This window comes from Procambarus clarkii, chromosome 1 (assembly GCF_040958095.1).
Source record: "Procambarus clarkii isolate CNS0578487 chromosome 1, FALCON_Pclarkii_2.0, whole genome shotgun sequence".
Taxonomy (NCBI): Eukaryota; Metazoa; Arthropoda; class Malacostraca; order Decapoda; family Cambaridae; genus Procambarus; species Procambarus clarkii.
The window spans coordinates 34,125,161-34,139,175 of record NC_091150.1 but is presented as its reverse complement, the minus strand read 5'-3'; the positions used below and the strand labels follow the sequence as shown (position 1 = coordinate 34,139,175).

At 45.8% G+C, this 14,015-nt stretch overlaps 1 protein-coding gene across 1 annotated transcript; it reads left to right on the top strand.

The window, feature by feature from the left end:
* Nucleotides 1-1,079: 1,079 nt before the first annotated feature.
* LOC123764264 (tubulin alpha-1A chain) lies at nucleotides 1,080-13,629 on the top strand. Its single transcript, XM_045751864.2, has 7 exons — nucleotides 1,080-1,213; nucleotides 7,519-7,741; nucleotides 9,988-10,289; nucleotides 10,532-10,731; nucleotides 10,879-11,053; nucleotides 11,299-11,451; nucleotides 12,753-13,629. Exons 1-7 carry the CDS (start codon nucleotides 1,211-1,213, stop codon nucleotides 13,050-13,052), a joined length of 1,356 nt encoding a protein of 451 aa, XP_045607820.1. The 5' UTR covers nucleotides 1,080-1,210; the 3' UTR covers nucleotides 13,053-13,629.
* Nucleotides 13,630-14,015: the final 386 nt, after the last annotated feature.

Sequence of the window (14,015 nt, the reverse complement as noted above, 5' to 3'; positions counted from 1 at the left end):
CGTCTGTCCTACATAAACAGTGTTCGATGTGTCTTTTTGCATAGTGTCATTAATGTGCGTTTACAAAGGTGAAATGCATTTCTGACCAGCTTCCACATATCCTGTATACACATACATTATATATATATATATATATATATATATATATATATATATATATATATATATATATATATATATATATATATATATATATATATATATACTTTCATAGAGTAAGATAGCTGCTATAGAAACTAGTGTGTTATTAAGCATTTAACCACTGAAGGTGATTAAGATGCTTTTACTTACATCACATACATTGTATAACTGATGCATTGCATAGTCAGTCTTGGGTACAAATCCAGTATATCATCAAGTGTCTCAGTATTCCTATAGTATATGCATAGTTCAGCATACCTCAGCCCAGGAGGGCGAAAGTCAGTCAATATGGGACACTACAATATAATGTTCAAGAGAGTGCATGTTTTCTCTTTCACAAAGTTGACACATTGTGTATTCCACATTTGGGGTTTAAGAGAGCTGCCAGATACGTGGTGGAAAAGAAGGAGGGTGTCGCAGGCCTTCTAGCCCCCATTTTTTTTATAAATATCTCTTTCTCCAGCTTTCTGTCTCACACTTTCACTTTCTATGTCTTTGTCTTTATATGGCGTTCTGTCTCTCATTGTCTCAGTCAATCTATCTGTCTCTCTGACTGTCTTTCTTTCTCTCTCGCTCTCTCGTAAATATTTTAACGAATGAATGACTTAGGAAAGATTACCTACATATATTTACTTATAATTAGCAAAAAACATAGGCCCTGGATTGATTAAAAACAAAAAAAAAACACGAGGCTAATTATAAAAATTGTATGGAATTTGAGGTCCGGTTAATTCTGAGTAAAAAATACAATCCGCATAACATTAACGCCAACGTCAAATAACATTGCTTGGTCAATATTATGAGATCATCACTGCATAGCGTGATTGGCTACATCCGGACAGATACTGTAATGTGATTGGCTATGGCGGAAACGAAAGCGAACGTTATGATTGGCCGCGATATGTCCGCAGCTCGTGGCAAGCCCCGCCCCCCTGGCATGCATGTGTGTGCGTGTGTGTGTGTGTGTGTGTGTATATATGTGTATATATAAAGGTGGAGCGCGAGGAGCAATGTCAGCAATCTCACTCGTGTTCCATCGTTACACTTTGTGAGGCTCGGGTCGGCGACAATGGTAAGTTCCCCTCTCTTATTGGCTCCGTCTATAAACATTAGTGAAGCACCTTCAATTACCCTCGTTAAACATTCTTCTATGGAAAACCTATCGTTATTTTTTTCCCACCAAACAAAATATACATACTCGAGCTTACGTTTACAGCTCGGTCGAGTACATTGGATGATTGCTATCAGTACAGATCTATAGTTATAAATTATGGAAAGCCTCTCTCTCCCTTAGCCTCGAGGGGAGACATTTACCTTATATGTGTATTGACCAGCCCTGCTGCCTTCCACACCTGCTGGTGCCTGACCTTTTGGATGTTGGTGCAGCGTCATATATGGCATTCCCAGCGAAGTTGTGCTCCTAATGAATTATTAGTTTGGAGATATAGTCATTTTTTGGGGTGCATAAGAGATGACAAATAAGTTTCTGTGGTTAGGCCCATGCAAACGAGTGAGGGCCATATGAAGGAGAGTTGGTTGTGCTCGTGCATAACCTCTTTTATGGTGACACGGGGTATAACCATTTGACACCGGGAAAAGCCATTTATCACCGGGTATGATCATTGAAAGCATGGCATATTTTCCTTAGGTTCCTGGATACGTTGTATCTACATTTCTTTTGACCCTAGATAGGCTGTATCTACCTTAGCTTACGCCCTGGGTAGGCTGTAGTTTCCTTTCCTTAGGCCTTGGGTAGGCTGTAGTTTCCTTTCCTTGGGCCTTGGGTAGACTGTAGTAAATTTTTCTTAGGCCATGGATAGGCTGTAGTTACCTTCCCTTAGGCCCTGGATAGGCTGTAATTACCTTTCCTTAGGCCTTGGGTAGGTTGTTATTACCTTTCCTTGGGCCCTGGGAAGGCTGCAGCCATCCCTATGTACCTAAAGGAAGTCTTGTATATATCGTTAGATACAAACGAAGCTGCATGTTTGTCCCCAAATTAAGCCTCTTTTTCACGCTCCAAGTCCAGGATTTGAAAAATATTTTTCTGAACTATTTGTAAACGTTATACATATATTATTTTTTTAAAGCTAGGTTAGTGTTTGCAGCATAATTAACGATTGATTAATTCCTCGTTGGAATTAAATAGTTGAATTGAAAATCATTTTGAGGCAATGAAGTGACTTGAATCAGCATGCTAGTGATGCCCAGACACATGCCTTCAGCCCATCGTGGCCGAGTCGGTTATGGCAAGTGTCTGGGAATCACCAGAACGTTGATTCAAGTTCAGTCCATTGCTTCAAAATGATTTTCATTGATACAACACGCCATTGTGATTTCACTGTGAAATCGTTGACATTCATTTCTCGTCAAATTTAATAATAAAATTATTGCTTCAATTTAAAGATTGAATAAATTTGGGTCTTACAAAAATCTTTCTTATTATTTGTTTCAAACTTTTGGTGTTATATGTAATATCTTAAATGCTGAATGCACCAATGTTCTCAAGACTATATTTTCCCCGGAAGACTCCTAGCGATGTCCCAAATGTTTGTCCCAATTGTGACTGTCTGACTGGATAATATCCTTAGCTACCATTGTCCATTGTCTCATATGTTGTACAGATAATAGGTTGCCTTTCATCGTTGCTTCAGATATGTATTAGTTATTTATTAGACAAAATTACTAGGATGTGTATGATCCTAGCCTATGTTGCGGTCATCGGTAATATAATCTTGGTCAATGTTTAAAATTTATCAACACAATTATCTAAATTGAGGTAAATTGTGTGTCGTGTTTTGTTTTTCTTGTGCATGTTAGGGGCATACCATAGAAATACAAAATCTTTTAAATGGGATTGATTACCCGTTGGATCAAGATATAAGTCAAGCCTGGCTCGCGGGCTAGGCTTGGAGTAGAACTCTCAGAACTCACTCTAGTTATACTCCAGGTATACTCCAGGTATACCTATACTGGGAAGTTTGTATTAGTGATTCTCTCAATGTTGTGTTATTTATCTATACAATTATTTCTTCCCATGAGTTTGCCAACTAATGACGTTCAGCTAATTGGAAGAATAATTGTTTTGAATACAAATAATTGCAAGTACAATGGGGTTATTTGATTAAACTTTTGGGGTATAAAGAGACTGACGGAGAGGCTTGTTTCCATTCGTGGAGAATCTCGGAGGACGAGGTCAAGTCCTCGCCTTGTAGAGTGCCTACCGTGTGTGCCAAGATCATCTGCAGTGTGGATAACGGACGCTGTGGAGTGAGGGAAGGAAGGAATGAATTATCAGGGGGAAAGCGCCTAGCCATTTCGACTATTTAGCACTGGGAAGGGGGTCAGGATAAGGATTTGGGATGGGATGGGGGAGGGGAAGGAATGGTGCCCATCCACTTGGCTGGTCGGGGATTGAACGCCGACCTGCATGAAGCGAGACCGTCACTCTACCGTCTAGCCCAGGTGGTTGACAGCTGGGCGTGGTGGATAATGTTCTCAAAGGGAGGGGGCTCCCCTCCCTAGGGTAAGGGGGTAGGGGGTAAGCCGCATGGGACAGTTTGGCGTCTTATTGATCCCTGGATACCACTCCAGGTTACACCCCCCCCCCGGGTGACCCAAACCCCCTCCGTGACCAGTTCCCTCCCTCCCTCCCCCATCCCAGCCTCCATTACACTCCCAGGTGAAACCAACCCCCCTACCGGACCCCTTCAACTCCATCTATCCCCCCCACCCGTTCCCCAGGTAACTCCGACCCACCTCAAGGTGACCCTACACCCACATCAACGACTCATTAACCACCCAAATTACCGTGTTTGACACACTTCACACACACTCGAGACACCCACACACTTACACTGACCACGCACTCTGTATCAACATAGTCTATACCTTACCTTTTTCACTCTTAAATATGGACACGCTCACCCACCCACTCAGTCTCGAGCAAGGACACACTTCTTCCTGTATAATGATCACACTTGCTGATAATCTTGATTACACAGAACACACTTGATTCCTCCCGTGTCTTAATATTACGAGTCTACGGGCTCGCCATAGCCCGTGCTGCTTGGAACTTTTTGTTCCAGGAAGCGAATCTTAAACAACAACAAGTCTTATGTAAAGTGTCTACTGTAAAGGCAATGTTGACGCCCCCAATTGTTGCACGGAATGGAAGAGGTATTTCCTGGATTGTCACGAAGGAAGAGTGTTCTTAATTACATCTTAGATAACTCAGCTGCAGACTCTTGTGTAAGTCACGTCATGCGCTGGTGGCGGCAGGCGGCACCTGATCTGACCATCTCGGTGTCGTCTGGTGTGTCGACTCTCTCTTGCACCCCTGGAGGAGGGGGTGGCCATCACCCCGGGGGAGAGAGGAGTGTCCTACACCCCTGGATGAGGGGTTGGCCATTACCCCGGGGGGGGGGGGGAGAGGGGTGTTCTGCACCCCTGGAGGAGGGGGTGGCCATTACCCCGGGGGGGGGGGGAGAGGGGTGTTCTGCACCCCTGGAGGAGGGGGTGGCCATCACCCCGGGGGGGGGGGAGAGGGGTGTTCTGCACCCCTGGAGGAGGGGGTGGCCATCACCCCGGGGGAGAGGGTGTCGAACACCCCGGGGGGAGAGGGTGTCGAACACCCCGGGGGGAGAGGGTGTCGAACACCCCGGGGGGAGAGGGTGTGACTAGTAAACAAAATTATATGCTTAGAGTATATTATACTTTTTATTTAAATTTTATTTATTTAAAGATTCTGCCTATGACAGTCAAGGGTGACTGAAGGTGGGCGACAAGGGTGAAGCTTCCAGCGGAGGGCCGCGGAGCCCACTAAAACACTTCCGTTTGTACAGCGTTGTTCCCAGAAGAACTTGTATATCTGCCAGTTTTCATGAACAACTTGCAGCCGTTCTGCTGCTCATACTATCATGTTACACTCCGCCCTGCCTGTACAGGGCCCCGCGCCCTCCCCCAACCTGTACAGGGCCCCGCGCCCTCCCCCAACCTGTACAGGGCCCCGCGCCCTCCCCCAACCTGTACAGGGCCCCGCGCCCTCCCCCAACCTGTACAGGGCCCCGCGCCCTCCCCCAACCTGTACAGGGCCCCGCGCCCTCCCCCAACCTGTACAGGGCCCCGCGCCCTCCCCCAACCTGTACAGGGCCCCGCGCCCTCCCCCAACCTGTACAGGGCCCCGCGCCCTCCCCCAACCTGTACAGGGCCCCGCGCCCTCCCCCAACCTGTACAGGGCCCCGCGCCCTCCCCCAACCTGTACAGGGCCCCGCCAGCTCACGAGAGTATCATGACTGCAAGATCACACCTTCCATTCAAGCTCCTCCCCCTTCCGTCACTAGACGTGAGGGGCGGCGCCCCCCGGCATCGCGGGGGTCATGCCTCCTAGCAACTCCGTCGGCTGCAAGATTCCTCTGCCAACTCTACATTGTTTACCTCAACTACGGACATAAACATGGCATTAACGGTGTGTGTGTTTGTGTGTGTGTGGGGGTGGGGGCTGCACTGCCCCCACCCCGTCTGAAGTTGAGGGGGGGGGGACACTTTCTAGCAGTCCCCGTGGCGCAGTGGTAAAGTACTCGCCCGGAGCTTGGCGAGCACTTTGGCCAGGGAGGATTGACCGGGCGCCAGTCCTTAACTGTAGCCTCTGTTCACCCAGCAGTGAATGGGTCCCTGGTTGTTAAAAGATTTGGAGTGTCGTATTCCGGGGGAAAAAATAGGATTAAGGACCTGCCCGAAACGCTATGCGTACTAGTGGCTGTACAAGAATGCAAGAACTCTTTTTATATATAAATAAACAAAAATATATAGTCAAAGCCTGGCAATATTTCATGGGGGGGGGGGGGAGGACCCTCACCTGTAGGCTGGAGCATAAGACCCTTGGAAAGACCCACCCTGGATTTCAGCCCTGAAGGAAACCACCTCTTAGGTACGGTAGGCTGTACCTTGAGTTCAAGCCCCGAGGAGAACTTCTCTTTTACTCAGAACCTTGAGGAGATGCCTCCTACTATAGGCCGGCCATCTCTCCTCCTCCTCCTGTAGTGTAGATTCTGCAGTTCAACCCTGTTTAAAAAGTCCTCCCGTAAACTGGGGCGCTGGAATTCGGTCCTGTGAGTAACCCAACCACGTTTTGGCTGGAACATTGGGCTTGGTTCTGGAAGGGACCCTCCTCCTCCTGTAGACTGGAGTTGAGGTCTGGTGGGAAGCCAGCAGCCTCGCCCCTGTCGCGTGCTGACTCTCCATCCACACTGCCTTCCCCTCGGGTATTTACCAAGAGTCGCGTGCCAGACCCACCTTGATTAATAAGGCGAGACATCAATAGTGGCAGACGTATATCCACTGTCTGTGAGCTGACCGGAACGGCCCCGCCCCCACACACACGCTAGCTCCATCCCCCATAATCCACAGCCATTGTTGAGACTCGGGTTGTCAATGGGGGGGGGATGGGAGCTGTCATGGGGAGATGGGAGCTGTCATGGGGCTCCCCATGATAGCTCCCATCTTTTACTTTTGACTTTAAGAAAAAGAAGGTCATGAGTCGACTGTATAAATCTCTGGTGCGCCCCCATTTGGATTACTGTATCTAAGCATGAAAACCTCATCTTCAGAAGGACGTAGTCGCTCTGGAGAAAGTGCAACACCGAGCAACAAAAGTAATTCTAGAGCTAAGTCATCTCTCGTATCAGGAACGGTTGAGGGCCACAGGGCTAACAACACTGTAAACCAGACACGACAAGGTGGATTTCATTGAAACTTAAAATACTGAACAATTTGGAGGATGTTGATCCGGAATATTTCTTCAAAAGGTCAGATGTAACAAACAGAGCAACGGTTTCAAGCTCAACAAGCCACAATGAAGGACTGAAGACAGGAGAGGCTTTTTCACCCACAGGGTTATAAACCCAAGGAACCGCCTACCCACCGGAGCCGTAAACACTGCGAAGTTTTAAAATCTACCTTGGCAAGATCATCAAGGCAAATGGAGAGACCTTCGAACCGGAATGTATGTACCGGAATATTAAACAATTACCGGATCATAATCTGGGGGTAAACCTTGTGCTTCATGACCGAGCTGGTTCCAATATCGTGACCAGGGCGCTAAATCTAAGCATAACTTTTTTATGGAATTTTTGGTAATAATAAGAGAATGGTTTGTAGGCGATGAGTCACAATAACGTGGCTAAAGTCCTCGTCCCTTCACCTTCTAGTGTGTGGTCTGGTCAAGAGAATGGTTTGTCCTTGAGGTCTGTGGGGTTCGAGCCTTTAACTATCCTTTCTGTAGTAGTGTCGTCCCCCCCCCCCTCCCCCGTAACCCAAGTCACACTTGGATGAGTGCCCTGTAGTGTGGTGAGATGATGAGCATGTCTCCCTCGCCCACAGCGTGAGTGTATCAGTGTGCACATCGGGCAGGCGGGCGTTCAGATCGGCAACGCCTGCTGGGAGCTGTACTGCCTGGAGCATGGCATCCAACCCGACGGCTCCATGCCGTCCGACAAGACCATCGGCGGCGGAGACGACTCCTTCAACACTTTCTTCAGCGAGACAGGCGCCGGCAAGCATGTTCCCAGAGCCGTGTTCGTCGACCTTGAGCCTACTGTCGTCGGTAAGTCTAGCCAGTCCTTTCTTACGGTTACACTCATGCACCTACTTTTCTTCCAAGTCATTACTGCTGGACCTTAAAGTTACCACCAGATAATGCAACTGGACAATTAGTACTTAACCTATTATAGGTATAGGTTAAGTAATAATTGTAATTACGAAGCAATAAGATGCTTATCTTAATATACTAAGAAGGTTAGGTAAGGTCGGTGTTTTCTATGAAGCTTTTCAAGGTAAACTAAAATATTCACAATAAATTAGTATGTCACATATGCACTTATTTAATAAGTCAATATTGACTGTAAGAAAGTTCGAGAACGGGTTGGGGCAAGAGAGGAACTGTATAAAAAGAGCAAGACTTAATAGTAAATTTAAATTATAGGGGCACCACCTCTGGTGCAAGTGTAGGGACCCATAGCCTCGGAGAAGAAAATAAAGAGTACTCAAAGAACACCTTGTATATCCTCACTGAACACTTTGATATTTTCTTCTCCTACCGCCCCAATTTTTTTAGTGTGTGTCTATATATAATGGTAAATTATCTCTATTTTTTTCTGTTCTGTTCCTAATCCTCGATATTTTTTTTTTTTTTTTTGAGATATATACAAGAGTTGTTACATTCTTGTAGAGCCACTAGTACGCGTAGCGTTTCGGGCAAGTCCTTAATCCTACGGTCCCTGGAATACGATCCCCTGCCGCGAAGAATCGTTTTTTCATCCAAGTACACATTTTACTGTTGCGTTAAACAGAGGTTACAGTTAAGGAATTGCGCCCAGTAAATCCTCCCCGGCCAGGATACGAACCCATGACATAGCGCTCGCGGAACGCCAGGCGAGTGTCTTACCACTACACCACGGAGACTGAAATTGATGATTTCAGTTGATGATATGATGAAATTGATGATATGATGATTGTGTATCCTGAAATAGTCATGGTTCAGCCTTAAACATTTATTTTTTACATGGTTTTTGTTCTGTACATTATTTTTTATTAATACTTTTTATTTTTCTCAGTGCGTCCTAAATTTTTAAAGAACTTAAGTTTCTTTGTTTACAAGATTGTTTCAGCGGCAGTTTTCTTGTCTTTTCCTCGACCCTCGCTAAGTTGAGGGTTATCTTGAGATGATTTCGGGGCTTTAGTGTCCCCGCGGCCCGGTCCTCGACCAGGCCTCCACCCCCAGGAAGCAGCCCGTGACAGCTGACTAACACCCAGGTACCTATTTACTGCTAGGTAACAGGGGCATAGGGTGAAAAAAACTCTGCCCATTGTTTCTCGCCGGCGCCCGGGATCGAACCCGGGACCACAGGATCACAGTCCAGCGTGCTGTCCGCTCGGCCGACCAGCTCCCTGTCGGGGTGGAGGAAGTAACACAAATGATAAGTAACAAGTATTGTGATAGTGTCATGCAGCCCATCCTCGATTGATTGATAAAGATTAAGCCACCCAAGAGGTGGCACGGGCATGAATAGCCCGTAATGCCCATCCTCCTGTTTAGGTAGTAGGCATCCACCAGTCTCAGGAGACTATGGAGTTGCGCTCTGGTTGTCGGTCTGGAGTGGCCTCACCAGGGCGCAAAGCCAGGGTAGGTTGATTCGGGGGAGAAGCTGTTACCCAGGCAGCAGGTCCCCCCCTCTCCACGGCGCTGAAAGTCTTCAATGGAAAGGCATAGGTTTAGGGAGTACTTATAGTAACGATGAGGACCATCGTACACATATTGACGTAGAAGGCAATTAGAAAGTAGAAATCGGTAGTATGAAATTTGGACAAAGCGGAAATATTTGTGTACTCAAGTTGTAAAGAAAACTTAACCTAACGTTCCTAGGCCTATCTGAGGTCTAATATAGTACATATGTGCTATACTAGGCCTAGGAATATTTGTTTTTTAGCTTTATTTTGTCAGACTATAAAATGTATAGTACCAAATTCTACTATCTAATAGTCCATTACGCCTGTGTGCGTACGATATCCCACATAGTTACAAAAAGTACTATGTAAACAGGAGGCTGGGTGGTGTCATGGGATGATTAAAAAGAAAGAATTATCAGGGGGGAAAGCGCCAAGCCATTATGACTATGTAGCACTGGGAAGGGGTCAGGATAAGGATTTGGGATGGGACGGGGGGGTAAGGAATGGTGCCCCAACCCCTTGTGGACGATCGGGGATTGGACGCCGACCTGCATGTAGCGAGACCGTCGCTCTACCGTCCAGCCCAAGTGGTTGGACATGGGATGATTGAGTGATACTCCACAGATGAGGTGCGGACGGGCACGTACAGACAACTGTTCCACCCGGAGCAGCTCATCACGGGCAAGGAGGACGCCGCCAATAACTACGCCCGAGGTCACTACACCATCGGCAAGGAGATTGTCGACCTGGTGCTGGACCGCATCAGAAAGTTAGCCGACCAGTGCACCGGTTTACAGGGCTTCCTTATCTTCCACTCCTTCGGCGGCGGCACCGGCTCCGGCTTCACCTCTTTGCTCATGGAAAGGCTCTCCGTCGACTATGGAAAGAAGAGTAAACTGGAGTTCTCAATCTATCCCGCGCCGCAGGTGAGTGTCCCGCGCCGCTCACGGCCTCCCCCCCCCCCCCCCTGGCCTATACTGCTCAGAGAATGTCAAGCAGAGGACCAGTCTGTAGTTATAATTCCATGTCCGTGAAGTTTTTCACAATCAAAATCAACCGTAACACCTATTTATCTATCTGAATATTTATGTCACTAGCTTTAATGATAAATATTTTTTTTAGCTATAGGCCTACTGAATACTGAGAATTCAGCCAACATATTATGCAGGTCTCTACAGCTGTGGTCGAGCCTTATAATTCCATCCTGACGACACACACCACGTTGGAGCACTCTGACTGCGCATTCATGGTGGATAACGAAGCCATTTATGACATCTGTCGCAGGAACCTGGACATTGAGCGCCCCACCTACACTAACCTCAACAGACTCATTGGCCAGATTGTCTCCTCCATAACCGCTTCCCTCAGGTACCGTATATAAGCTGGCAAACAGTATACCTTTTGTGTTAAAAAGATGCCGAATACGCTTATATTTTTGCTTAGTTCAAGTTGAAAACAAATGATGAGTTCAGCAGCTGTCGCACGCCCCTGACCACCTCGTCTGTGTCCTGGTAGGTTTGATGGCGCCCTCAACGTGGACTTAACCGAATTCCAGACCAACCTGGTGCCCTACCCTCGCATCCACTTCCCACTGGCCACTTACGCCCCTGTGATCTCCGCCGAGAAGGCCTACCACGAGCAGCTGTCCGTGGCGGAGATCACCAACGCCTGCTTCGAGCCCGCCAACCAGGTCAGTCGTCTTGCCCACCGGCAGGTCTTTGGCTACAGTTATCTATAAGCTATGAAACTGAGATTCAGTATAGTTCATTACTATGATATATGTGAAAGGTAGGCACGGTAGCTTTATTGATAATGAACATATCTGAATGCATAATTTCGGTTAACATAATTTTTCTTGTGAGTATCAAGATTAATCTCGATGTCTGGATATACGAGATTGTTAAGACAATTGGTGAGGTGTTTGTGTTTGATCAGATGGTGAAGTGTGACCCTCGCCACGGGAAGTACATGGCGTGCTGCATGCTGTACCGGGGCGACGTCGTCCCCAAGGACGTCAACGCCGCCATCGCCTCCATCAAGACCAAGAGGACCATCCAGTTCGTCGACTGGTGTCCCACTGGCTTCAAGGTGACGGGGGAGGATGACTGTTACTGGCTGGGAGGATGACCGTTACTGGGATTTTGGTTGGGAGGATGACCGTTAAATGGATGTTGGTGGGGAGGATGACCGTTAGTGGGATGCTGCATGAGACCTGGGATGTTGACAACTTCCTGTGCCATCGACAGACCTGGATTGACAGTGTGTTTTGGAGACAATTTATGCTCGTAATGTTCCAATCTATGTTTTTAGACAGAGGAAACTTTGAAGGTCAGTCTAAAGCCTTTTAAACTTTCAATAACAGCAATACTAGATGAAAAGCCATGTCTTTACTTTACTTATCAGTGTTTGCTGCATAAGGAGAAGAGGAGGAAGGAGGAGTTTGTGGTGAACACGTGTTATATGTTATATTGTTATATTTGATTTGTTATATTATTTGTTATCACAGACGTGGCCACACATTTACAATGGTATCCAGCGTATATACATTTTCTTGTGTCCTCCATGAACAGGGTTAGAAACCTGCTAAACATATAGTTCAGTGGTTTATTGAACACAAGATCATTGAAGTGTTTTTACAATGCTAATCCAACATACATATATCAATTCATGGATTTAACGTCGAAGAGTGTTAGGGATGGTGACCTGGAGTCTTAGACGCATGTGTGTGTGTGACTGGAGGGGTAAAATATAATAAATGAAACTGCAGAAGGCATCGATATCTTGGCCCATACGAGGCAGCTCATATATAAAGGTGACCCAAAAAATTTTTACACACTTTGAATAGTTATATAACTAAGTGTTTATTCGAATACATTTTATTTTCAAAATGTAATATAACCTACAGACATTTTATGCTCGTTTGTTTAATTGTTTGTTTAATCAGACATTGTTTAATTGTTTTGTAAATGCCTGTTTTCAAACTGATGTCCGTTCAGGTCTAGACACGGCTGATGACGCGAGCAATGGAATCACGAACATCAAGAAACATTTGGTATTTGAGTGCATTCTTATTCATTTGCCGCTCTTAATTCAGTGCTGTTGAATGTTAAATTAAGCGGAACTCTTTTTACTATGTATTTTTTGTTTGTTGCATACTACTTGACTGTTGATAATCCAACCACTTGGTCTGGTCGGTACAGTGACGGCCTTGCCTTTTGCACGTCCGGCGTTCGTTCCTCTTAGGATTAACGTGGTTGCTCACCGTTCCTTAATCCCAGTTCCTATCTTGGCCTTATATTCCTAAACAAGCTACATAATGGTAATGACTTTTCGCTTTCATGCGATAATTACCTTAACTAGACTCTTGGTAATGATGTAATATGTTTTAGGTGGGGATCAACTACCAGCCGCCGACGGTGGTGCCGGGAGCCGACCTGGCTAAAGTGTCGAGGGCCGTGTGCATGCTCTCCAACACCACCGCCATCGCTGAGGCCTGGGCTCGCCTCGACCACAAGTTCGATCTGATGTACGCCAAGCGGGCCTTCGTCCACTGGTACGTGGGAGAGGGCATGGAGGAGGGTGAGTTCTCGGAGGCTCGGGAGGACCTCGCAGCTCTCGAGAAGGACTACGAGGAAGTGGGCGTAGACTCTACTGAAGCAGAGGACGAAGAAGGTGGCGAAGAATACTAGAAGAATGTACCTGAAGATGGCCTTTGAGACAATACACAAGTGCCTGAAGCATGAAAGCTTGTATAATTATTTTAACTGTTATTCGCTTGGTTATGAGCAATCAGTAACTGGTGAAGAATTTGTTCTGTAAATTGATGATGTAAATCTCGCTCAATGCACAGCTTATAACCCAAAGATTAGATTAATTACTTCAGTACAAGGCTGAATTTTAATGACAAGTCATAAGACTGATTATGAGATGTTGGAATTGCGGGAATTTCAATCCTGATATAACTGAATTAAGAAAATACATCCACACTACATTACGTGACACAAGCATGACACAATTATCATTTTGTATAAATTATAACAGTCCCTTTCTCGTTGCCACTTTTTCTTTAATAAAATTTTAACTTAATTGGTTGATATTTTAACTTACTGAAGTGGTTATTTTATTAAAGTTTTTGTGTCTTGAGGCAGAGAAGCGATGGTACTGTCCATTCCCTGAACATTTCCCCCCACTACACATCCAGCAATAGAGAAAGACTGTAATTCCAACTACTGTAGACTCTCCAAATAAACATTAACATATAATTTGTTTGTGTGTCTTTCTATAGTCCAAAGTATGGTAATTAAATGTACAGACAGTTTTAATATGCCAATAAAGTGACTATTCGCATAGCAATTATTTGATATCTCAAAGAACGATAGATAACGTTCTGTGTGTGTGTCTTTGACTTGCCTCAAGCAGTCTCATCCTTTTCCTGATTTTGCATCCTTATTCCTAATCATCATCCTCCCCCCCCCCTTTGTCAAACCCTTTGGTCATCAAATCGCAGTCCCCCCTTCACTACATGACCTGAGTTCAAGTAGCACAATATTGATCTGGCTTCACTACACGAAATAAAAGTTGATCTAACATAATAATAATAAAAAAGTGTTTAACAGCCCATTTGTGTACAGTCTGCCAAATAGGTGCTATAG